Raw genomic sequence first — 27,839 nt, forward strand, 5'->3', positions numbered from 1 at the left:
AAAGACGCTTTAGCTCTAAATCATTAATTAAGATCCAACTTACTATATTGGTTAATAAGATAACTAAGTATTGTCTGCTAATGGTTAACTGATCATTGAATGCCACTGCTGGTTATTGATCAGCTGACCAGTTTCAACACTGCAAGAGAAAAAACAACCCCTAACTTTACTTGGCACATGGATGGCAGGTTTGGATGGAGGATTTAAACTACTCAGTGGGAACTGCTGAGGTATCCGTGTTCATGAGATTGTAGTTACTCTCTTAAAGAATTTGGGAATTTTAATTTGAAATCCTGTGTTTGAAGATCTTATTTGTTTTTTTTTATCTTATTTCAGGATTAGGGAAAACTAGTATGATGAAACAGCATCTTGGAGTCTTGAGGAAAATTGAAGGATTATGTAGGAAACCATGGGGAAACAGATGTGGCTTACATGCTTTTTCTTGCCTTCCCTTCTTGGAATCAGACATCAGATACCAGACCTCAGATGCCAAAATGTAACTTGTTCTGTCATACCCAGAAGTATTTGTCTTTGAGTTACTGCATGAGTTTACACAGTCTTTAACTTACTGTTGGTGCTCTTGTTGCTGCTGCTCAGGAATATGTTGAATAACTTCATAAACTGTACTAAGCATATCCTGGCCTGAAATGAAGTCAGAGCCAGGAACAGTTTGACTTGAAACCTAAAAGTAAAAAGCAATATTTCTTCTGTAATTACAAACAGGACAATATTCAACAAAAACAAAACTGATGGTGTGACTTCTCATTCTTTTAATCCCACATCCTCTTTTTTCCATCAGCATTTTTTTGTGTGTGTGGATTTAACAGTCCATCTCTAGTGGTTCACACTTTACTTAAGGAGAAGTTTTCATCGCATTTACAGTAAGGTGATATACTTAAATTCAATTAGGATCCTAAAAGATTTAGGATGAAGGTCTTGCATTTAATATAGCACATAACTTATGTTTAAGTATCACAAGGCAAGGAAGGAATATTTAACTGAGATATAAGTCGGAGAATAGACAGTGAAAAAGAAAGAAATATTCAGGGGATTATTTCAGCATAAACCCCACTCCAGCAGGTAAAAGCTAGAGGACTATCAGAAACAAACAAACAAACAAAAAAAGCAAGACCTGAAGAACTTCAAGAAATTTCCATAAATGGGGTAATAATGACATCAGTGCATACAACTTTGTTTTTATGTCAATACAACATACAGTCTCCCATCCATACGGGATTTTCTCAATCTTTATGCCTATACCCAGCCTCCAGTTCTTCATAATCTCTTCTTTCTTACTTTTTCCTTTTTCTGCTAACTAAAATGAATCTGTGGGTCAACTAGTGACTTTATCTGCAATGCCATATATCTGAGTGACTGAACTTAAACCAGTGGAGTTTTGTCTATTTCTTGAAATGTCACCTGAGATTGGATTTCACTGATTTTACATCCATTTTCATCTGTTCTGGGCAACACTCACCACTTGACTCACCAGGACCCTGATTGTGGAGGATATTGAGTAAGGGTGTGACTTGGTGATATGCTCAGCGCTAGGAATATCAGAAGAACCATCAGCTGCTAACAGGGTGGTATCTGAGAATCACAACATGGAGGGAATAACACATGTAGCAGGATTTGTTTTCTGCTAGCAGAATCCCTGTTCTATTTCTTTCTCCTCAATACAGGAAACATTGTCAAATATAACTAAGAATTAGTTGGCACATTTTTACAGCCAAAAATTTAAGTAAGTACCCCTTTCTGCATTGTCAAAGGTGGAGAGTGTGTTGATTGAGCAAGATTAGGGCCAAGGGGGAAAATGGCATCTCAGTAAATAATTTGCTTGTCTGACATAAGTGTTTCCCTGTTAACTATCTAAGCAGCTCTAGCCGTGTTCTTTGAATACAGGGTAACCGAACTAAGATTGCTGCCTTTGGGAACAATCTGACAGGGCTTGGTTAGTTCCCTGTTGCATGTTGACACCAGTATTGAATTAGTAACGTAATTAAGGAAGAGTAAATATTGAGTAAACACTAGTGATGACTATGGTGCTATATAAATACCTCTAAAGAGCAACAAGAACAAACTGAAAAAAGGATTCTAGCACAGATATTAAGTACTCTTTAAAGAATAAAAAAGAAACTATTAAGTTTCACATACCCTAGATCCACCAGCAAGAGCAGGAATAGCAACAAACTCATATATTCCAAAGTCATCTGAAGCACTTTCATGTCCTAAAGTTAAAACAAACAAAATACTAAAAGATGTATCAACATGTAATATGAATCCAGAAAAGACAGCTTAAGCATGGATGGGCAAACTCATTTGGCCTAATTTTTAAACATCTGATGATAACTTTCCTGATCTGTGTTAAATCATTCCCCTGCCGAGAACCTAAACTGTGTCTGCCTTGGAAGAAGGCTGGGCAGCTGCACAGCTGGTTTGCACAGTGCTTGGCAGTCCTCAACACCTCAGACTAAACAGCAGCAAGGCTAACGTCATTACTAGCTTCATTAACAGTTCTGGTAGAGCCATTGAGACTTTCCTTGTTGGAGAACTAAAAATGCAGCTAACCAAGGCCCATTCCACGACCAGGACATTGAACTGCTTTCGTTCCTCATAGACAAGGGGCCTAGTTCATAAGCTCAAGATATGTCTCCACATCAGTGTAGGGCAGTATTATCTGAGTGTTTTAAAACACTAAGATTAAAAAAGGGATCATGTTACAGTTATAACAGTATTAAACCAGTCGGCAAATTGCATCTAGGACTTAAGACACAATCTGTGGTTTGAGCAGAGGTCTCTTTCTCTACCCTCCTTAACTTGCCACCATCCAGGAGATTTGAGACTCTTGGTAGTCTCTCGGGACTTTGCTCCATGGTACAGCCTATAGCATTGGTATTCTCTCCTTTTGTAACACGTGGTGGTGTGTTACAAGACCACCTCTATCTACCAGAGTAAATTTTTCTTCCCTTACTAAGCTCCATAAACTTCTCTTTCTTCTCACTTGTAACAGCTATGGTGCACTCTGATGTCAGAGAAGGGATGGGAAGAAAAGTGTCATCCCTATGCAGGATGGACAGGTCTCAAGTCTCTCCTTCCCATGATTACATGGGAAAGGTTATGAAGGGAAAGGAAGCAGTGACAAAAACACACTAGGACTAGATGACTCAGAGAGGGGTAGGACAGAATGGGATTGAGGCTAAAGTACATGAAGCATGATGCCACATTATCGTTTCATAATTTTGGCATTGCTTGGCACCATGAGCATTTAGAAGTGTGACTCTTCCATGGTATATTGTGTCTCACTGCTATACCATAACAATATTAATTTATTTAATCTTGATCAGAACAGCAGGAATACAGGCAAATAGGGTTTTAACTTGCATTAACAGCTTGAATTCAAGCTGTGTACATATTGCTGTGAACTCCAGACATGAGCAACATCCATGCTGACCTATCTTCATTTTGCTTTTATTGTAAGTCAGCTAACACAGGTGTTTAAAATATGTGTTCAAAACATATATTTCCTTTCCTTCTTTCTTTTTGTATCCAGAGATGCTCGCTTTAGGAGAAATGGAATTTGACCTTATATTCACATATCTTTCATAAGAATTACCTGCAAATGTCTGTGCCTTTCTATAATCAGTCTCTGGCCTGGAAAACAGAAACATGATATTGAGATTGATATCAATGGTGAAGGAAAGAAAATTAATATTAAAAAAATGTAATTCTTTTGGTGGAAAGGACTTCAGAATCTACAAATGATTTATTTTCATACCTGCTGTGCAGCTTCTGTTGTATCACTGAAACAAAGGGATAAAGAAAAATCATTCTTTTTGTTCTAATACTGTAAAAGAATAACTGGAGGGTGCTTATTCTTTACATACCTTTATATGGCTGATATCTTTTCCATATGAATAGAAAAGTCATAATTAGGATCAAAAGTAATGAAATTCCAGTTATTACTGCAAGGGATGACAAAGATTTTCCTTTCTGGGCCAGCTTCTCCAATCCTGTGTCAAAGAAGATGAGTACTGCATTTAATCTCCTGCTCTGTATAATAGGCTATTATGACACAAAAAAGTGAATCTTGAAATTCATTTGAAGCTAGTAAAAACTGTATACTATATACACACACTCTATACTATATATTTACGAAAAATAGATACACAATTTTGGTTGTTTTGAATTGGTAATGATTTTTTTTTCCTACAAAACACTTAAACTGAAGAAATAATGATGCATGTTTTAGAGATGAGCCCAAAATACATTAGTACCTGAAGCTAAATGAAGCACAGTAAACTAAGAGAGTTACTAAACTGAATCTTACAGCATCAGAAAAAAGTAGATGAATATTCTACTCTTAAGCACAGAAACTTTATTAAACCAAAAGCAGCTGACCAAGCCTGTATGGAGTGCTCTGTAGAATTGGAATTAGAGATCAGCTCTCTTGATCCCATTACTGTGGATTAAACTGCAAACCACTTTCTATACAGGTTATCATTAGAGTATATGGAGTTCCATTGTGCCTATCTTCTTGAGATCAAGAGACATGTCAAGAATTCATGAGGTGAAAAAATTTTCCTCTTCTTACAACTAAGTTCTAAAAAAGAAACAAACAAATCCAAAACAAGTCAAATTGTTTTGGTTATAACACGGTGTGGAAGAAGTGTTTGTGGAAGAATTGTTTGAAAGCAGGAACTGAGAGGAAAACTAGGGCCTAATACAGCTCTGGCATTACAGAGGCCTGCTTGGGGTGCTACACAGTTGCCACTTCCAGGATGGTTGGTATGCACGGACTCTGCTCCTCCACGGTTCCCTGGGCAACGCAATCTGCCCTCCTCGCAGCTGCAAAAGGGAGTAACGGAGGATGGAGCGGGGTGAAGGCTCCGCGGCCAAACTCTGTTGCACTCCCTGTGATGGGCTGCTGATAAGCCGCACAGTGGCTGTCTAATGGGAGATATACGATAACATGTCCGGTGCTGAGCCAGCAAAGGTGGCAAATGATGAACTTTGCTCATTATAATGTGAAAACCATACTTCCATCCCAAAAGTTACCCGCCTCCGAGGTACGACCACCCCTCACTGAGCATGCGCTCTAGATTTTCGGTGGACTGTACCTTTAAATGAAAGCGAGAAACTTTTTCACCAATCAATAACAATATTAAGTATGACTCTAGTCACTCAAGCTCCACCTGAATGTAAAGAAAAGTATAAAAGGTGAACTAAGGATGAAAGTCAGGAGGGAAGAAACCATCGTAACTCCTGGCTCAGTCGACAGGCTGATCCCCCTTCCCTCCCCTCACGCTGGGATGCCGCCTGAGGAGACTCGAGACTGAGAGCCCTCTCCCATCTTCTGGGGTGAGTGATGATTGCACATTTGTACATCAGAGCTAGCTAAAAATCCCACACTTTAGTAGAGAATTTCCTGTACTGACATCCGAAACCTGCTTTGTAAATGTTGCATTTGAATAAATCATACTGTTTGTGAACTCGACTACTGGTTTGGGGGGAGGCGATCGGACCTACAGTTGACAGACTGTTCGTGAATCCGATACTGCCAGAGTCGAGCTTATAGTTGGTGACACTATTTGGGAACTCGATTCGCTCTTAGGAAGGCGATCGGACCTACGGTCCACGGACTGTTCGTGAATCCGATACTGCCAGGGTCGAGCTTATAGTGGATCACACTATTTGGGAACTCGATTCGCTCCTAGGAAGGCGATCGGACCTACAGTCCACAGACTGTTTGTGAATCCGATACTTTTTTTGATATCTCCTTCCCTCCCCCACCACCACTACCACTGCGGCTTTCAAACTGCAACATTTTCAACACAAAATTGGCGTAGTCGGCAGGATGTCGATAAAGGAATTCCTACGGAGACAGAAATGTGGTCCCTCAGAAGGTGGGGAAGATTGGGCCAGAGATAATTGGTCAGATCCTGAAAAGGTTTTGCAAAGAATGGAGGAATGCCATGCTAAGTTTAAGGATGGCAGAGGCAAGGGTGTTATTTGTGCTATTCTGGGCGGTTGCTTAATTCAGGCGCAGAAGGACTATAAAATATTTCAGAAATTGAAATTAGATTATCAAAGTAAGAATTCAGAAATTCAACATTTGCAGTATGAATTAGAGAAGGAAAAGAGACGTACCCAGTTACTGGAGCAGCGAATTGAAACAATGCTGATGCAGGCACCCCGACCCCCTAATATGCGGCAAATCAGAAAGTTAATTACTAACACTGAGCCTGAGGACTGGGACGGGGACATATGGGGAGATTCAGATAAAGAGATACAAGAAGAATCCTCAGAATTAGTGGCTGTTCGGCCGCTGATAAAGACCGAAACATCTGAAGGTCCCCGAGGTCGGAATCCCCGCACCACAGTTCGGACTACTCCTTATTCAGGTTCAGAATTAGGAGAACTGCAGACTAAATTTTCAAGAAAGCCTGGGGAAACCGAAACTGAATACTTGTGGAGAGTTTCCCTTTCAGGTGGCGACAGAATATTGTTAGACAGAGAAGAATCTTTAGGCTTCTGGGGACCAGGAGTGTTTCTAGATGAGGGGTTCCCAGATGATAATCGATCTATTACTGCTCGAGTTGCTTACTGGGCAGGGGGAATAGACCCCAGAGAAAGAGACGAGCCACTAATAATCAAAGTTAGGGGGCTGTCTGGCTTATCAGAGGCAATGCAGAAAGCTGCTTGTATTCAGGCAATGTATGACCGAGGACGCTTTGATGTTCCGTTAATGGCTCCGGTAGACCCAGTCCACCTAAGGCCCCTTATTAAGGGTCTGCCTGACACAGCAAAGATATATATGCAAAATTTAAAGGAAAGGGTCATACGGGCTCAACAGCATAATGATCAGAACCTTCACGCCCCCCCTGCACACGTCCCTACTTGGGCAGAGCTGTTACATGACATGGTGAGTTATGGACGAGAGATGGCATGGTCAGACCCTGAGCCTCTATCAGAACAATCAGGGAGAGCTAGGAAGGTATTTCACACAAGAAAATTGGAGGGTCGACCATACCCGAAACATAAACTGGAACCCTTTCAGGGTCTGCCAGCATCAGTAAATCAAATTAACAGCACTCTGCGCAATGATTTATGGCGACAAGCATTAGCTTTAGGAGTGCCCCGCGCTATGCTGCAGGGGCAATCCACTAGCTGCATCAGAAAATTGGTTGAAATCCTGGAACGCAGAGCAACTGAATCTCCTCCTCCAAGCAGACAAGACAAGAACTCCCCCTCTCCCCCCACCTCTGACAGAACAAACAATCCCTTTGCGCCTCTAAGTGAAGAGTTTAGGAGATCAAAAAAACTAAGCAATGCGGATTGGGATTCGGGCCGCCCAACCCGCATGATACATATTTTTCAATGGTCCAAAAACAAAGAACCCTATATATCAATTCCTGTTGGTCCAAAAAAACTTAGTCTAGAATTTTTGATTGATACTGGAGCACAAATTAGTGTTCTGAACAAGTTGCAAGCAGAATCATTAGGAATTAAACCCTCTCAAAAATATATTGTAATTAGTGGAGTAACAGGTGCTAAAGAAAAATGCCCACTTGCTAGGACACAATTATGGTTGCCTGGGGAAAAGAGGATGACAGCTGTGGATGTGGTACTAAGTTCACACCCTGGGAACATTCTAGGATACGATGTGCTTAGAGGAAAGCGATGGTATCTGCCTAATGGTAGTGTTTGGAATTTTGGAGGAAAGGAGCAGGAAAGCATAACGGTAGGAGTGCTGGAAGTAACCCATGCCCTGCCCCCATCTCATGTGACCAATGTTCCCCAGTACCCTTTGCCTGCAGCTGCAAAGAAGGGAATAACTGAAGTAATTGTGGACTTAGAAAAGCGAGGCATAATTGGCCGAACACATTCTCCGTATAACTCCCCGGTGTGGCCTGTCAAGAAGCCAGATGGCAAGTGGAGAATGACAATTGATTATCGAAAACTTAATCATAACACCGGCCCACTAACAGCGGCAGTCCCTAGCATAGCTGAGATTGTCATGGCTATACGATCAGCTGCACACCCCTGGATGGCCACCCTAGATATCAAAGATATGTTCTTTATGGTACCCTTAGAAGATAAAGATAAGCCACAGTTTGCATTTACATGGGATGGTGTACAATACACCTTTAATCGATTGCCACAGGGATATAAACACTCACCCACTATTGCACATAATGCGCTCGCAAAGCTTCTAGCCACAGTAAAGAAACCCCCTGAAATATGCATTTATCAATATATAGATGATATACTAATAGGTGGAAACAACAAAGAATGTGTACGAGAAACTGCTCAAACTGTTTGGCAACTATTAACAGACCATGACATGGAGGTACCACCATCCAAATGTCAAGGCCCAGCACAAGAAGTTAAATTCCTGGGGGCTTTGTGGGTATCAGGAGCTGTAGCTGTGCCCGACGATACATTAACAGAGATCGAAAAGGGACGCCTACCCCAAAACAAGAAGGAACTACAACAACTAATGGGAACACTAGGATATTGGAGGAAACATGTTCCTGGGTTCTCTGTAATTGCCCGTCCTCTGTATGATTTGCTGAGAAAGAACAAACCGTGGGATTGGACTCCGATCCATGCAGAAGCTATTAAAACCCTAAAGGATGAATTAGTTATCAATCAAAGGTTAGGCCCCCTAAATCCAGTGGACCCTTTTCGGGCTGAATGGGGTTTCTCTGAACATGCCTCCTATTGCGGCATCTTTCAAAAAGGAGCTTCAGGTCCTTCACGACCCCTGCTTTTCTCGTCTACCTCCTTTAAAGAGACAGAGCAGCGTTATTCTGAGTGGGAAAAGGGACTTCTCTCCTTAGTTCGTGCAGTGAAAGAGGCAGAAAAACTACGAACCTCACAGGATATCATCGTTCAGGGGCCTTTTCCATTGTTAAGTCCTATTCTTAAAGGCGCCCCCCCTCCTGAAGGTGTCGCACAGAAGGGAACGATCCGCAAATGGTATGCTTATCTAGAAGGAATAAGCCACTTGCTAGCACTAAAAGAAGGACCAACTAAGACCTCCAAATTACAACAGCCAGTAAGCTCAGACATTACAACATTATGTCTTCCTTATAAGCCTTCACCTATTAAGGTAGCTCCAGAATTCACTGTATCCTCTAAAAAGGATGGAGTGTGGTTTACTGATGCCTCTGCCCGAAGAACAAGCACGGGGTGGAATTATAAGGCAGCAGCCCTGGAAATAAGCTCAGGACGGTCAGTAACTGAGGAGGGTGACGGTAGCGCCCAGGTCGGGGAACTCCGAGCCCTGCTGTTAGCTGTGGAAAATGGAGCTGAGGTAATTTATACTGATTCCTATGCCACATTTAAGGGAGCAACAGAATGGATATGTCAATGGGAAGCAAATAATTGGGAGGTAAATCGTGTACCAGTGTGGAGGACAAGTGACTGGCAGAGACTTTTGGAAGTAAGCAGACACCGACCTTTAGAAATAGGATGGGTAAAGGCACATGCAAAAACTAGTGCACCCGCAACTAAGTGGAATGAGGAAGTCGATAGGTTAGCGCAAGTGCAAATAGTAGCTGCTGAAGGAGATGAGTGGCAAAGGCTAATCGAATGGTTGCATGTAAAAAGGGGACATTCGGGGAAATATGATCTATATCACGAATGTGTGGCACGGGGATGGCCTGTGTCAGTAGCATTAGTTAGTGAAATCATATCAGCTTGCCCTCAATGTCAACTCCGACTGAAAATGAATCATCCTAATCAAGCTCCCCCTCAGCACATTCAAAGAAACAAAGTCTTATGGAGCACCTGGCAAATCGATTATGTAGGACCATTAAGACCTGCTCGTGGTCGAAAATACATCCTGGTAGGCGTGGAAGTAGTATCCAGACTAACCATGGCCATGGCAGTAAGTGCAGCCACTGGTGAGAATACTGTGAAAATCCTGCAGGACTGGTTTAGTAGCCTCCCAGCACCAGAGTGTCTACAAAGTGATAATGGCAGTCACTTCACTGCTACTGTAGTGCAAGATTGGGCAAAACAAGAAGGAATAAAATGGGTGTTTCACACTCCCTATTATCCCCAAGCTAATGGTATAGTGGAAAGAGTCAATGGCATGATTAAGAAACATGCAAAAGTGTCACAGCCTAACTGGGATCTGCAGCTATCCCAAGCAGTCTACACAGTAAATAACAGATGGGGAACTTATGGAAGCCCCAAAATACAAGCTTTCTGTCCCACAGGACCACCTGCTCCCACCTTATCAGAGCCCTCAAGGTCACAAAAGCATACACCTATTCAAATGCAGGTGGGACAGCCCGTGATGGCAAAATTGCCCTCTATTGGGGTTGTTCCTTTAATTTTGGCTAAACCTCGAGGACTATGTGCCTGGGAAGCCACTGATGCTAGTGGGAAGACACACCGCATAAGCAGTCGGTGGATCATTCCCGACTTCTGACCAAATATAATTGCTTGTTTATGCTTGCAAAATCAATAACAATCCAATTTGTGCCGGTCAAGGCAGAGACCGAGCATTCTTCCTTTTGTTTTCCAGGATGTGAAAAACCCGGAATGCTGGACAATTGTACCTGGAACCAAGGACTCTCCTATCTTGAGTATCCATCAGGATTGTTAGTTTCATGCATAGTGTTGTTAATCAGATATTTGTAATAGGGTTATAGAGCTGTAGTTAGGATTAGCAAATATGATATTTCCAACTTGCGTTGGGAAGATATGCTTTGGCTTGGTATGTTTAGTGCACTGGAATCAAGGAGATACTCATAGTGACAACGCACAAACCTTATCCGCCCCTGACAGATAACTTAGCCCTAAACTTTAATAAAGGGGTTTGCAACTGCTCTCAATGAATCTAGTATTACCGCTTGCTTGCCTCTACCCAAATCTGTAGTACCATTTGGCCCAGGATTTTCTTTTGGCTCAGTATCAAACCAGCCAGCATTGTGGTATTGCCAAAATGTGATAAATTGCTCCAATTGGGAACAACACGATTGGGTCAGACACTATTGGCCAGTTTACATTTCCCTAAAAATAGGCTGTCTGTGCCATAATCACAGCATAAAATATAAATCAGTAAGTGAAGACTTTGTGCCTCGTAATGATTGCCGTATAGCTTCTGGTGACGCTCCAGCTGGTTTGATCTGGGCCTGCAGTGATGGCAATATGTATACCACCTTATGGGCTGGATTATCTTGGGCCTCCCAACATTGTGCCCCATGTGGAGCAGGGCTCTTCTCTGACCCCACTGAATGGCTCAAGCAAAACCAGTAAAAATAGAACTGTCAGGACATGTAGAGGGATGGCAGGACTGAGAAGAAACCAGAGTCTTCCCATCATGACCTGGGTCCTGGGAGCTCCAGTTTGCACACAGTAAATAATAAAGGAGGGCTAAATATTTAGCACAGGTATGGTTAGATGTGTTACAGAATGTTGGAGAAGGTATGTGCATGTTAAAAGATGTTTGGGGAGGAGATGTATTGGCATCAAAGAGAAAAAAAAAAAAAAAAAAAAAAAAAAAAGGGCTCTGTGGAACATAAGAAAGAAGAAACCAAAGTTTAGTTTTCAGGCTCTTCCCAGGATCTGTCTTAGATGGAAGGACTGTTTTTTTTTTTTTTTTGGATTTGGTCTTGCAAATGTGATTATGGTTAAGTAAGCTAGCCTATCAAGTAGAAAAATTAGCTAATGCCACTGATACTAGTCAATCGTCAATTACAAGCCACATCAAAAAACAAGACTCTTCAGAACCGGATGGCACTGGACGTGATGCTGTTACACCAAAATGGACTTTATGGCTACCTAAACCTCTCCAGTACCGACTGCTGCATTTATATCCCTAATGTTACACAGGACCTTGATATCCAATTAGAGAAGATACGACAGGTGGCGAAAGACACCCATGAACTCCGGGAATCAATGAACACTACCTGGCTGGCGAAGGTGTTTAGTTGGTTTGGCTTTGGTGTCACTCGTTGGATCCAAAGTTTGATAGAATATGTGGTGATGTTCATTGTGATGATAATTATCCTAAGTATAACAATATCCTGTGTAAAATCTACTATAATGAAAGCTATTAACGTAAAGATGATTCAGTTCACCGCTTATACCCCTTTACAGGTGGATGACCCAATTGATGTCCCAAGTACTAAGACTCTAATTTGAGACTAAATTCCAATATACAATGGTAACTGGAGTCACGGGGTGGATACAAAGTTTGTTATAAGCATTACTTACTATTGTAACTGCAATATTTTCTGTATATATATATATTTGTAGAACTAGACTCCCTGGCTTTTCTGTAACTTCCCCCATCTAATGTACCAATGTGCAATCACTCGCTTAACTGCATCATGTTTAGGGCATGTAATATTAACACCTAAACAACTTCATGTGAAGCTTGAGTGACTATAGTCACGGGGTGGATAGTGTGGAAGAAGTGTTTGTGGAAGAATTGTTTGAAAGCAGGAACTGAGAGGAAAACTAGGGCCTAATACAGCTCTGGCATTACAGAGGCCTGCTTGGGGTGCTACACAGTTGCCACTTCCAGGATGGTTGGTATGCACGGACTCTGCTCCTCCACGGTTCCCTGGGCAACGCAATCTGCCCTCCTCGCAGCTGCAAAAGGGAGTAACGGAGGATGGAGCGGGGTGAAGGCTCCGCGGCCAAACTCTGTTGCACTCCCTGTGATGGGCTGCTGATAAGCCGCACAGTGGCTGTCTAATGGGAGATATACGATAACATGTCCGGTGCTGAGCCAGCAAAGGTGGCAAATGATGAACTTTGCTCATTATAATGTGAAAACCATACTTCCATCCCAAAAGTTACCCGCCTCCGAGGTACGACCACCCCTCACTGAGCATGCGCTCTAGATTTTCGGTGGACTGTACCTTTAAATGAAAGCGAGAAACTTTTTCACCAATCAATAACAATATTAAGTATGACTCTAGTCACTCAAGCTCCACCTGAATGTAAAGAAAAGTATAAAAGGTGAACTAAGGATGAAAGTCAGGAGGGAAGAAACCATCGTAACTCCTGGCTCAGTCGACAGGCTGATCCCCCTTCCCTCCCCTCACGCTGGGATGCCGCCTGAGGAGACTCGAGACTGAGAGCCCTCTCCCATCTTCTGGGGTGAGTGATGATTGCACATTTGTACATCAGAGCTAGCTAAAAATCCCACACTTTAGTAGAGAATTTCCTGTACTGACATCCGAAACCTGCTTTGTAAATGTTGCATTTGAATAAATCATACTGTTTGTGAACTCGACTACTGGTTTGGGGGGAGGCGATCGGACCTACAGTTGACAGACTGTTCGTGAATCCGATACTGCCAGAGTCGAGCTTATAGTTGGTGACACTATTTGGGAACTCGATTCGCTCTTAGGAAGGCGATCGGACCTACGGTCCACGGACTGTTCGTGAATCCGATACTGCCAGGGTCGAGCTTATAGTGGATCACACTATTTGGGAACTCGATTCGCTCCTAGGAAGGCGATCGGACCTACAGTCCACAGACTGTTTGTGAATCCGATACTTTTTTTGATATCTCCTTCCCTCCCCCACCACCACTACCACTGCGGCTTTCAAACTGCAACATTTTCAACACACACGGTATATGAAAAAGCTGTTTAAAATTGTTTCAAACCATCAGCCTAAACATATTCTTCTGTTATCCAAACAGTTACTGGTGAATGTTATATAAATGGGAACTGGTGAGTTAGTTTAAGGATATGCCCAAGTGCAGTAGGTACAGTGGTGTTTTCTTTATTTCAGTTACTGATGCTTGGCTGCTGCAGGATCTACATCCGTTAACTCTTGGTGTAGATGAAAGATAGTGTTTTATTTAGTAGCTGCAATCTTTCTGTTTTTCAAAATGCTTCCCAAGATCTGAACATCAGAAGATTCAGTGAACAGAAGAACAGGGCCTTCTCATCTCAGCCACAGTACCAAAAACACGACTACCTATGAACCTAACTTTGTTTTCACTAGAACTTTGGCCTGGTATGTGTCAATGTACGACGTCTTTTTGTCTGGTTTACTCTACCATTAATTTCTCATTAGAAAATTGGGCATTGGTTTTGTTTTCAGCTTGGATCTAGCTGGGAAGGAGTTGCTGACATAAGGTAACCCAGAAAAGATGGGCATGGTTTCAGTGTGGCCTTGGAGATGTGGCACACTACTGTAGGCCCCTGTGGTGCGCTGTGCTTTACTCCTCGATAGAAGAGCCGATCTTCGGTTAGTAGATGCTCCCTTCTCTCTCTGGGGCTGCTGGAGACACAGTGGAATTATAATTGGAATAGTCCAGACTGGATCTTTTATCTCATTTGATTCTACGATTCTATGATTTCCTAGGTTGATCCATTCAGCTTTCTGTTAATGTCATTTCCAGATAATTGAAGGCTGAAGACAGCACCCTCCAGTGGCTAGTCACAGAAATTAAGGTTTAGACAACATGATTTTTAACTCCTCAAACTAACACAGCCCTATTGTACACATGGCTGTATGCAGGTCTCCTTCCTGCTGTGTCTATTCCTCTTTTGAAACACATTGATATTCATCCTTCTTTCTAGAAGTTTGTGCTAGATGGGAGAGAAATCTGGCTAGCTGTAAGAGCTGTATAGTGGGAATTGATAACTGAACTGCTGCATTTTTTTCTAAAGATTTTCAGACCTCTGACAGTCTGATTGTTGCTAAAATCCCATCATAAGTTAATAAATTATGTTCATGTGTATTGAGATCCAAATATATTCACATCACTTTTCCTTTGCTCAGACTTTCTGCTGAGATACCCTTGAACTGCAGTTTTTTCAGCAAGACTTATGGACTTCTGGGCTTAAAATACATAGAATGTTTCTAAAAAGCTCTATTTAGGTGAAATAATTTTAATTAGAAAATGTATATTTCTGAAAATACAAAGCCATGGATTTCAAATAGGTTTTGAAAGGAAATCTTAGATTAATATATTACTTTGACAGGACTGATGCATATCCACATTCAAATCATAACTTAGGTTAACTATCAGCAGAAGCAATATTTTCATTTCTCACGGCACATAGCAGCTCTCTTTGTGTTTGCTTTCTCCACTAACTGCAGGGTTTAGTTTTAAAGTGCAGAATTCTCACTGTAAAACTATAACCCGTCGTCCTGCCAGTGTATCCAAGGCCATGGATTTGCGGCAGTTACGTAAGTGGGCTTGAACAATGGCCATCTGCTCTCCTTGTTTATCTCACTAACGAATGGCCGAGCTCTTTGTTCTGAACAAGCAAAATTGCTTGGTTTAATTTTCTAAAAGGCAGTGGATGAGATCTGGTTGCACATCAGTAGGATACATTCCTTATCTGAAAATACATCTGTTGATCCTTAATGATACTAGATGTCCTCAAGATCTTGCTCTTTACTGTGTGCTTTTCTTGGAGACTTTCAAAAAAAAATAATACTTTGCTGCTATTTAATACAGGCACAATTTTGTGCAGGAACTTAACTTTTAATGTATAGGAAATAAAGGATACATGGATTTAGCAGGGCTTAGCAGTAAACTCAGATTCTAAAAAATGGAAGTGTTTACATGCATATTGTAATAAAACCGTTCAGCAGCACTGAAAATACAACCTATTTTATTATCACACACTAAACTAAGATTCTTATCATTGCTAATCACACTGAAAAAGTATTAAAGGACCCTTGTTGCTGTTGGTCTCTGCCTGATTACTTTGGTCAGTGATATGTGCTTGAACCTATCTCATGTACCGCTCACCTAGCAGCCCCAGGACTCCCAATTCCTAGGAAGGAGACAGGGACAAAATCTGCCCATGGTAGGAAAAGCGTAACTTGGCATGCAACAGATGCATCATATTCTCCATTTATCATTTTTAAAGGCGCAGAGTAAAAAAAAAAAAAATAGAGTAAGAAATATATAATCTCCTGTGTTAATTGGTCCTGATGAGGTTTGCATATTGAGAAGGTATTTCTGCTTAAGGGATAAAGCTCCAAATGGCCAAACATGCTGGAGTGCCCAACTCCCACAAAACTCTAACATCTTAGCCATGACACTCACATGGTATATGAACAGCCCAAATCCCTTTTACTTTTTTGTCATCAGTATTCACTTCTCATAATTCTGTAATAAATTCTGTAAGAATACTTCCTCCTTCTGGGGTCAACACTATGCTCAAATACTGCATTTGCTTAGCAATTAATTAACGTTCTTACCTACAGAAGTAACAACCACAGTGAAGTGAGTTTCGTCTCGTTTTCCGGTCATGTTGTTAAAAGCACAGCACATGTAATCTATCGTCTTCTGGGCCACTTTATCAGATATAACTTCCAGATAGGGTCCATATTTGATTACATGGGTAGTATTGTCAGCCCTCTGAATCCATGAATAAGTATTTGGTGGATTTGAGTCTGCTGAGCAATCAAACTGTATAGCTTCTCCTATGTCAACTGTAAACACTGCCCCTACCTTCAGACCTTTATCTGATTTAACTCTAAGTCCATAAGGTCCATCTGCATTGAAGAAAAAAAAGCACAGTGGAAAAATTAAAAACAAAGTAAATATTTAAAGTCGGATTTTTAGTACAGTTTTTTTAAAATTAGACTAGCTTTTAAAATGGCTGTCATTATATTCAATTATTTCAGGTAAAAGGTCTTTAGTACAATAACATGATCCGTACTAAGCTAATCTCAGACTACATCCACTTAATATTGATCTAATTGCTGTTTAGGGAAACAGTACAGACCTAAGTATTGTTTAGTATGATAAAAATAAAGATAAGTGAAGAGCAGTTGAAAGAGCCACAAAGTAAAGAAGCAATTCTTTTCCATGGGCATTTTTGACCCTTTATATTTAAATGTCATACTTACTGGCATAATTCATTTCTCTGGACATTTAAAACTGAGCAAATTAATCTTGAAATATATACACATCTTCTGCAACACTTTGCAGTATAATAATTACTTGTGGAATTACATTACAGGTATAAGACCAAAAGGGACATGCCATAGATAGCTTCAAATACTGTTTCTTTATCTCAATTTCCATATAAATGACTATAGATAATTTGAGGAATTGTTTTCCATAAATGACTGTTAAAATATAATTTAACCTTTCCCCATTTCAGTTTCTTTCAAGAGAAAGCCTTTGTGTCTAAGGAAAGATACGTGTCTGCAGAGAATATAATGAGTGGAGACAATTACTGTCCAACAGCTATATGTTTGTTATTCAGAAAGTTACTCAAGTAAGTATTTTCAGGGTATTGTCATAGGAAAATTTGGAATGGAAATAATATATGATTATTTGAATTATATGAATATATGATTAAGTATGACAATATTTCCTGTACTATTTTTAATAGATCATTTGAGATTCTATTTTTAACATCTTCACATTTTAAAATCTACTTTTACAATGATATGAGTATAGAAAATAATGTAGAGACTATAGCACATTTTAAAATCTATTTTTACAAGGATCTGAGCATACAAAATAATGTAGAGACTATGATAATTGCAATGTGCTCCGTTAAATTATCTTTTCCAATCCAAAGAACTGATCACTTTAATGTTGATAATCCCTTAAGGGCTTACATGCATAATTAAAAATGCACAAATCTAATATTAACAGATGCCACAAGAAGCCAGAAGAAAATATGCAAAGTGAACAGGAGTCATGAATAATATAGCAAAAAGACTGATAGTGTATGTATAGTATATGTATTTTAGATGGCACTGTCAATTAATACTCCACCTTCCTATGATTGCTGGAAGCGCGGAAATAATATAGTTGATTCTGAATGTGAAATTTTCTGCCGCTCCATTTCTTACCAGGAAATTCAGGCTGACATTAGCTCTTAAAGCACACACGTATTTATTCCGTGCTTGCCTTATTTTTGAGATTGATTCGTTTTTCAACAATACACAGGCAAACACCACTATTTTCTGTGTGCATTTTTCCCTCTCCATTTATGAAGGTTCTCAAAGAGAGTGTAGTTTATCACACCACAAGCACATTTTAGTTCCTTTTTTACTTAAGGCTCAGATTTCACAGTGTAATCTTGTCAAACTTTCTATTTTCTCTACTTATTTCTTAGTGGCAAGCTTTCTCCAACCTCATTTTAAGAACAGGCTATCTTCATCCCCAATATTTAGCTGGAAAATGCAAAACAGATTCACTATATGAATCAGGACAGCTCCAAACTACATTGCAAGGGGCAATATAGACGCAGAGCTCTCTGTTGTTCACAGGATCTGTAGTTCCTGAGTCACTAGCTCTCCTGTAGCCGCGAGTCACTTCATCACACAGTAATAAATACGTGGGGAGCTTGCAGAGCTGTCCCTACGAAATGCAGCTGATTCCTGACCGAGCCTTTACCTGCATGGGGAGGTGCACCAATACCCCGGCCTCTCGCTGGGACTTACTGCTAGCAGAGATGTATCTCACTTCTTTTGGATGCCATTCGAAGCAGTGGCTTTTTCATAAAGGAAAGCAAAACCACTCCTGCATCATTTATAGGAAGGAACACACTTTTTTACTTTTTGTGTTCCTCCTACACAACTTTTCTTTCTGCTGTTAGCTTTTATTTTCATTGATAACATGAGCATTGATATATGTGAACAGAAATTAACAGTAGGAAGCCTGACTGGTCTCCCATGCTCCCTCACTGCAATGGAGTCAGAATTGGCTTCTGCTTTTCCATTAATAGCATGACAGTGCAGCAAGAGTAAACAGCACTAACAGCCTAATTACACTTAGGTAGGAAAGCTGCATATCAAAAGAAACCATTATTATTATAACCAGTGACGCACATCGGCTGGGGAAGTAGGTCTGAAAAAGTTTTTTTTTTTTTTTTTTTAAAAAAAAAAAAGGAAAAAAAAAAAAACAAACAAGTGAGGTCTTGGCAAGGTCTGAAAAGCAGGATTCCTTGATGAAATCAGCACAAGCACTAGGTAACCCTCCTGCCTTGCCTGAGTCAGACTTTTGCCTCCTTTTAGGCTTCTGTCCACTGTAATACACTGTAATACAGCAGTTAGGGAGCTGGGAGGCATCTGTTGCTTCATTAAAGGATATTGTCATTCTTGAGGATGGTTCTGAAAAAGCAGATGATTGACAGTTGCCTCTCTAGCACTAAATGTATTCCGTTTTTTTTGGAAGTCCAAAGGAAGGAAATCCCACTTAACCAGTAAATTCAACTCTGTCATTGCAATAGAGCAGATTCTGTTACAGCTTCTATGATAGTTTCTTCCAGCCTTGAAACAATTTATTTCTGGATCAAGTTATTGGAATAATAATGTTCTGTGGTACACTGCCATTAGAGTAAATGAAGGAGTGCAGTAACATTAATGAGAAATAAAGAACAAAACAAAACACTTGTGATTCTCAGTGAAAACATGAATACCTGCTTCATAGATCATACAGTTCTACTTCACCTTTACAGTATCACTGCCAGCAGAACCAAGTCTCTTGTCTCAGGAAGGCCAGTTAACTAAATGACTTGTAAAGTAATAAATCACCTGTTCTGAGTAACAATTTAGTGCTCTGTGGGAGTATTTCCAATTGCTCCTATCACCATGAGGCTGTTAGTTTCCAAGCAGATGGCAGGTATTTATTGTGAGTGACCTCTTTTTACCACTTCCAGTAACTCCCCTGCAGCAATGGCATATGGTACATAGAGATCCTGGGGCCTGTCCTGGACTGCTATTGGCAACTGCTTGATGGAAGACAAACTGCCTCTGCTGGCAGGGGTAGATCTGAATTATGGGCCTCAATATAGCCCAAGAAGCAGGATCCTCACACCCATTAGTGATTTGGACAGAGGTAGTACTGCAGGTATTGCAGACTTTCAGTATTGCAATGTTTTCTGATAACGTTTCTTCAGGTTTAAAATTATGAACAAAGCAAAAATGTGTTGTTAGGGGCCTGAAATTGGGTTGTTAGATTCTTCTCTGATACTTCTCTTATTCTCACCCTTACATATCTTGTAGATATATCAAGTATATTGTCCAAAGAGTTATCTTTCATAAAGATAAAATTAAATCTGAATTGAGAATCTTCTTTTTAGGCATGTTGAAGAATAAGGTACTCTTGCAGAAAGAGTTAATTTCTTTCACTAGACTAATACAGAGGGAGAAAAAAGGTTTTTGGGGCACACCAATCTCTCATCACATGAGAAACAAAAACAGCTGATTGGCACCAATGTAGACACCAAGCATACTTTCTTGGATTTTACCTATACTGCTGCGTTCAAACTATCTACAAAACTTATTTCTCTTAGAATATTAAGCCATTGCAGTTTAAATGTGCTCTCCCTTTAGAAACCCAAGCAGATAGATAGTGAACAGGAAGAGTAAAATAATGAACAGTTTGGAACCAAAACCATGAGCATCTCCGAATAGGAATCGGCATCTAATCTTATGACAGAGTTAAAGAAAGAAAAGCTCTGGAACTTAGGATTGGACTTTTTGCACCACTGAATTCAATCTTCCACTGAAGTAAGCAATCATATCACAGAATCTCATACATGAATTTGTCAAATTCATGGTAAAAGCAATTTGCAGAGGTTTTGCAGAACCTCATTGCTACGTAGTTAAGACAACATCTAGTTTCTGGTCAAAATGTACTAATAGCTAGTTTAGGTTTCATTTGTCTGCCAACATCATTCTCTACACAACTCTTTTTATTCTCCCTCATGCCTACTGCTTGCCTTGGAAAAAAAATGCTTCTCCTTTCAGCTTTTATTTTACAAAATCACAGTATTATACACAAGCTCTCATCTCATGTGGCATTAGTATTCCCCTTATTTACTGGAAGTGCTTTGCCCACACACCCTGAAATTACATGCATTTTTTCGGCTGCTGAATCCAACTGTCAGTTCACAAACGTTTTGTAATCAGTTTAATCCCCCAAGTTCTCTGCCTCAGCTATTTCCAGACAAAACTCCATGTTGCCAGAAGAAATTCATGTTTTTATTCTCTAGCTGCACAATCGTGTATTTTTCAGTAGTGAATTTCATAACAGTTCTATCAGTTTTTCACATTCATTCAGTCCTCCCAGTTTTATGTTGCAGGTGAACCTCATTGACATGTACCCAGTTTTTATGCTAACATCATTAATGAAAGTATTAAAGAAGTCTTGATTCAAAATGATTGTAAGAAGCTACAGCTATCACAAACAAAATTGTTTTGACTACAAACCTACCTATAATGTTGACTCAACTGCCTCCCTGCCATAGTTAGAGGTACTCTCTCCAGCCAAAGGAGGAGGTACAAAGGTAGTTAGGAATATTTAAGATACTTACAATATATGGTTGGTGCAATTATCTCACTTTCCATTGCACTGACAGGGTTGGACGCCAAACAGCTGTAATTCCCAATGTCTTCTTTTACAACAGGAAGAATTAAAAGTGTAGCATTGTTTGATGAGAAGGTGTAATTAGGGCCAGCATGGAGACGCTTGCCATTTTTCATCCACTGGTAGACTACCCTTGTACCTTTTCCCACAGTGCATTTTAATGTTATGTTCCCTACAAGCTCCACTACCCCTGAAGATGGTTCTGTATGTACGATCGGCTTTGCAACAGGAACTGTAGAGTAAACAGATATGAAGAGTTATAAAAGTGACTAGCCACTATATTACTTCACTGTATTACTTCACTATATTACCTCACTGTCAAGATTATACAAATAGTAATCATGATGTTCTCTGGGAAGTATTCATATGCCAATTTTTGTTTGTGAAATATGTTAAATATGGCCAAATTCTCAGGTAACGACTGCAAAAATTGTTCTATATACTTAAATAAAGCTAGAACTTCTGTTACTGGTAATATAACAAAGGCTTGAATCACGTATCCTGTTGCGTCCACCTTCTGACATTAGCCACAGGAATGGAAGAGTGCAAGTGCCCACACTACGTGACTTGCTCAGTGTTACTGCAAGTCAGTGTAGCTTGCTCAGGACTGATGATTCACATTAATGTGTCCTCCTGACTGATAGCACAGTGCAGGCTGTTAAAACATTTCTTATCGGTCTGTCTAATTTCTTATTAGTTATTGATTTCTATACTCCTTCAATTACTTATGACAATATTAGTCAATGTACTGACTTTGTTTAAAGATGAAATATTCTGCCATTGCTCCAGCCTTTGTAGAAAATAATGTAACTTAATTGTTACTCATGCACAGCTGGATTAATTATATACCACTGTAGCTGGATTCTAAGTACTGGTACTTCAAAACTATTGCAATTTTATTTGCAAAATGAAGATACTATATTTTACTAACTTACCATCAACAGCTACTTGAATCTTTTGACTGGCAGCTATTGTCCTATTTCCACGGACATTGACCTTTACAATGTAATTGCCCTCATCACTGATATGTAATGGATTGATCATCAGGGATGCATTTGGTGGTATGAGGGTAAATTTGTGCTGATATTCCAAGTCTGGAACTACTCTCTGATTTACAGAACCAAGCAAGTATTTTGGATTAGTTTGAGGCCTCTCAAACAGCCAAATAATCTGGACTTCAGAAGCTGTAGTGTTGAAATTGTAGTTAACAATAAGATGCAGGGGTTGCCCCTCGATACCATGGATAGTATGAGATGGTACTGTTAACTTTAAGGCAGAACAAGCACCTGTATAAAAAAAGAAACAGTGAAATAATAAACAAAGCCAAACCACAAATGGGAATGCTAGACAATTAAAACGAGAAATTCTCATAGAAAAAGAATAGAATTATGGCTTATACTTTTTAAGTGGCTATGACTCAACTCTCAGGGAAGAGAGGGGAAAACTCTCATTGACTTCAGTGGAGTTTGATCTAGATATATAGCTCCAGCACCAACATTTTTGGAAAGCCAAAGTTGGAAGGGATAGTTATGATCCTTGGGCAGAAGACTTTTAAAAAAAAAGCGTGACAAAAATGAGAAAAGGTACATTCACCTTTTAGCTTTAAGTATTTTCACTTCAAAATTGTTCCAGTTTCTACAGCTTACATTGTCTAACTGTCTTGGACTGTTTTATCTTGTATTACTATTATTATATTTTATCATATATTCTCTTATAGTATTATCTTATATAATTATACATGATATTCCATATATTATTATATTCAGTATGTAATATATACTATGTTATATTATAATATTATATTATTTTCTCACACGTGTCCAATTTCCTAGGTTAACACAAATGAATATAAAAATCAATTTAGTAGCATAATATGGCATCTGTATATCATGTCTTTTGCGTTATAATTTTCAAATTTCACTGCACAGCTGTTTTCCACTTGAGCTAGTATCTTACTAGATTATATCTGTCCTGAGAAACTGACTGAAGAGTTTAACAAGTAGCCGTTTCAAATAAATTGCATGCAGTTACTATGGTTATGTGCATTATACACTTAAGACTATATTCCAGAAACATTATGAGACCACAAAAGTGAAATATTTCAATTGTAGGAAACAGCAGTTTGCTGCTAATATCCACAAAAGCAAAATGTTGTGTTTCATGATTAACCCCATTCTCCAAGAATCCTGCCTTCTAAGGGTGTAAAATAGCCACCAGTTCAGCTCCTTGTTAGCTTTCCCATGCTTTATTTTATAATCAGCTTTCATTGTGCCAACTTTAGATTTATAGCACATTATGAAAATTTTGCTCTTAAGACTGAGTGATAAATTTCTATGTGAACTTTTCCACCACGCTCTCTCTCTCTATATATATATACTTATATATAAGTATAGCAATAGCGTGAAACACTGGCATTAATGAATTGGTTTCACAGCACTGTGTAATTGGTAAGAGTTTGCAGACAAGAAATTGAAGCATAAAGAAAATTAACAGCAAAGATATCCACTGATTTTGGATTGCCAATTTGAGACATGAAGGCCTGAGTTTTTCAAAACACATACAAACAGCATTTTCTATCTTCGAGATACATTTCCTATTGACTTCAGTTGTTGCTTTGATCACTTAACATTACTGCAAAGCACACTTCAAGTGCTAGAAACAGGCAACCTCCTATTAATAACTACCTGTAAAAAGGCTGGTTTAAGTAATGTGTCCAGCACTGCCCAGGAACTCGCTGCAGACTGCAAGAATGCTTTGGATAGAGCAACATCCAGCAGCTTCACTGTGCATCGTCCCTTGTCCTCCTGCTACTTAGTGCTTTATTCTTCACACACCTCCCAATATCTGCAATAAAGTAACTCTCCTGCTGAATTACATATCACCTTTTGGAGAAAAGTGGGGCACGGGGAGCTATGTGAGAAAAATGTTATGTAACTGCACTATTAAAAGATTAATATAATGCATAATGATTTTGTTTTTTGCATATCCTAGCTTCACAGTATTTATCTTCATGACAAAAAGAAGTTTGTTAAGGGTTCATCTGTGTCTAATTTCTTAGCTTATATTACAGAACGGATATAAAAACATCAACTTGGTAGAATAATATGACATCTGTATGTGCTGTCTTTTGGGTTGGAATCTTCAAATTTCACTGCACAGCTGTTTACTGCTTGAGCTAATAGAGCTAATGGCAAATAAAAGAGTGCTGTGTAAGTGTGGATTAGGGCAGGTCATGGGTAGGAATAACAGATGCAGCAGAGAGTTATATAATGCCAGCAATTTATATCAGAGATATTCTTGAAGGGCATGAGAAGAAGCAGAGAACACAAAAAGATATGGTGTGGGAGAGGACTTGGTCTTGGGTGGCCAGTAATGTTCTCTGAGCTTCTACACTAAACAAACAAGCAGAAAAAATAACACAGATCTCTGGGATACTAACTCTATTTCAGGAAGAACATGTATTTACTCAGAAATCTCTGGTCATGTTCTGTCAGTTTGCCATCTATTAAGCTTTACAGTCAATACAAAGCCAGATATACTCCACAAAAAAGTCACTTTGTAGCAGGATCCTGATTCTTGCTTCCTACCTGAACACATTTCATGAAGCTGAGCAGTTTTATTTCAGCTACCAAAGATGGTTTCCAGCAGGGAAACCAAACGGAGCCAGCTTGGTGCAGCTCCTTGGCGGAATACTCTAGGGGTGATGCATGTAAAGGCAGTGAAATCCCCTGATCAAAAGCCTGGCAAAGCCTTTTTCTCTGGGAATAAACAGGAAAAGGGCAGATATTAAAGACTGCATGGACATTGTTGTGGAGAGAAATGTGTAGGAGCAGCTCAGCAGGGAGAAACACCGCACAGGGGAGGAAGCATTGGAAAAGAGACACATAGATGCAAGTGGAGGAGGTACAGGATGGATATGTTAACATGTTAACCTGCCTAGTACCTTTGGACTTTTAAAACTCTTTATATCAATACCTGTAAATCCCAAATATGGGGAAATCTTTAAATGACCAATTGAAAAGATCTGGCTGCATCGTTTCTCACTCGCTCTGCATGAAATTGCTCAGCTGGGGGGTTATGTAGCACTGATTGCACTGTGCGCAAGAAGCTGGTGACGGCTGCCATAGTAATCAGAAATTATGCAAAACATATTTCTCACAGATTTGTGTGGACAGAAAATTGGCAGAAAAAAAAGCAGGTGTAGTAGGCACAGGGATAATGGGGATCACCAGTATAAAAGCTATCATCGTAAATGAATCTCAACCCTTTTCATATTAAAATAAAGAGAATTCTTCCTGGAAAATGTCACTGCTTTCCAGTTAAAAACATACAAAAGAAGCAGGAAATTAACCTTAACTTGGTTCCTGGTGATTCATGGAGAAAAGTGGTCCCATTTAACAGCTTCGGAAAACATTTTGAATTGCAGCTAAGGAAACTCTGTTAGCAAAGGCCAGAAGAGAAGGGCTGTCCTCCCCGTTCCCAGCCGGCGGGCTGTATTCCACTGCGGAGTGGCTTGGGAGCAAGTGGGGGTTTTGCAGCCCGCTGAGGGAGGCAGGAAGAGCCGTCTGCAGGTGGCAGCTCCCTGCGCTGGGAAGGCTGTGGGGAGGGAGAGGCTGCCGCTTGGAGACGTCCTCACCAGTTCATGCTCCCTCTAAAAGGCTCCCGTTTTATGGCAGGAGCACCAGGTGGCTTGTGGCATTAATAGAGATCCCCTGCAGTCTGGATCATCAACCTCATTCCACACATTTTGACTTTTAATGAAATTAAAACTGAAGAATCTTAATGACTAATTCTTGAGTTAATGTAATAGTGAAATCAGGTCAATGTGGCCCAACTTGGTGCAAACAGTAATATTCCCATAGGCATATGTTCCATATTATTTAAACTCATCACTATAGATTTCTAAATATAATGTACATTTTTTTTCCATCAGGATGCAATTCCTATGACTAGTTTTCATAGAATGACTGCAAGCAAAGCGCATTGTGCCAAAATGACCTCCATCTGGAGCTGTGATCTCTTGCTATCACCAGTATTAGCAAGCACAACAGAACCGTTGACATAAAACAAGGGCTGCAGCTTTAGTTTAAATAAAAACTATGACATAACTTTAGAGTTTACTGCATAAACCAAAACCTGCTTAGCGAGGTTTTATCATTCTCTGAATTTAACACACACGTCCCCTTGTCAAAGTGAATTTGGATTCTCAACTGCTTTGCACATGAGCGTTCATTTAGCTCTTCGTGCACTTGGTGTAAATTACCATTAAATCACTGGAATACTTTTTACAACTCTTGCAAATACATTGATTTATGAAAAAAAAAGAGAGATATATAATGGAGCAGGTGGAGCAGGAGCTTCTATTCTTCTGCCTCCATTTATGAAAGGAAGAACTGAGGCATCATATTCTTATCAAAAATTTTGAGTTTTAAAGAAGAAATCTGATAATCTTCATGTAAAACTGTAGTTGTTTTGAAATCAAAAGTCTTTACAAAGTGTTTTAACTCAAAATCAAGGAAAACAGGCTTCTGTCTATGGTTCAAAAAAGGATAAAAGAAAAAATGTCCTTACACATCAACTAACACAGGATGTAATATATTTGTAAAACTACATATTCCTTCTGTTGATATGTACAAAAAAATAAGTATAGAATCAAGGAATCATGGAATCATTGTGGTTGGAAAAGATCTTCAAGATCATTGAGTCCAACCGATAGCAAAAGGGTATTACAGGAGTTGTAGAAATATAACTTTACCTAACACTTAATCAAAGGAAATTGCTATAAAAATGCATAAACTTCTGTTTTCTTTTTAATCAAACGAAAGGATAACGTGTACACTTATGAAAACTATACTGAGCAAAAGTACTGTTAATGGAAAGACGTCTTCAGCTGACCAAAAAATTCAATTAGCTTTAATACCAAATACAATTAAATATTTAATAGAAATTTTACATCTTAGCAATAAGGCATCATAATAAGAACTGAAAATAAGTCAGCACCAATACAACATAATAATGCATTTTTAAAGAGATGAGTGACATTAATAATCAGCTTTGGTTCTGAACCTGTCAAGCTGTACTTGTTAAAAGAATGCAAAATGTATATTTTAATAAAACATGATGTGACACATGTATATATATGTATACTTTCAACGTCGATCTTTTATTTACAGATATGTATAGTGCTAAATTTTAAGAGTTTATAAAAGTTTCTAGTTCTACTCACAAAATGGTGGCATTTTCTGATTAAAACCTGTTAAGACTACTTAAAATAAAACAACTGACAACATAATAGAAGTGTCTTTAGGCTTAAGAATAGGAAAACTAGTCACATTTCCACAACGACAGTCAAATATCATTCATACTGTTTCTTACCTACAAGTAGAAAATATATTTTGCACGGTAAGTCGCGAAATAAGTTGCTAAAGGGCTCCATGAAAGCATCCTGTCCCATACAAATCCCACCTTCTTCTCAGTGTTAAGCCAGCGCTTGGAC

General features: G+C 39.5%; 2 protein-coding genes across 2 annotated transcripts; one reads left to right on the forward strand and one right to left on the reverse strand.

Annotated features, from left to right (window-relative positions):
• Positions 1 to 565: 565 nt before the first annotated feature.
• HEPACAM2 (HEPACAM family member 2) lies at positions 566 to 27,787 on the reverse strand. Its single transcript, XM_088533517.1, is given in 10 exon segments — positions 566 to 682; positions 2,155 to 2,228; positions 3,614 to 3,651; positions 3,776 to 3,800; positions 3,885 to 4,010; positions 16,207 to 16,503; positions 21,291 to 21,575; positions 22,279 to 22,629; positions 27,719 to 27,763; positions 27,766 to 27,787. Coding segments are annotated over 10 exon segments (1,380 nt in total).
• Positions 6,176 to 10,621, forward strand: LOC148592836 (uncharacterized). The gene is made up of 2 exons (XM_088533516.1): positions 6,176 to 6,835; positions 10,541 to 10,621. The coding sequence occupies exons 1-2, from the start codon at positions 6,176 to 6,178 to the stop codon at positions 10,619 to 10,621; spliced, it is 741 nt and encodes a 246-aa protein (XP_088389642.1).
• Positions 27,788 to 27,839: the final 52 nt, after the last annotated feature.

This window comes from Tinamus guttatus, unplaced genomic scaffold (assembly GCF_059628265.1).
Source record: "Tinamus guttatus ecotype Peru unplaced genomic scaffold, ASM5962826v1 Tinamus_guttatus_pri_ptg000503l, whole genome shotgun sequence".
Lineage (NCBI taxonomy): Eukaryota > Metazoa > Chordata > Aves > Tinamiformes > Tinamidae > Tinamus > Tinamus guttatus.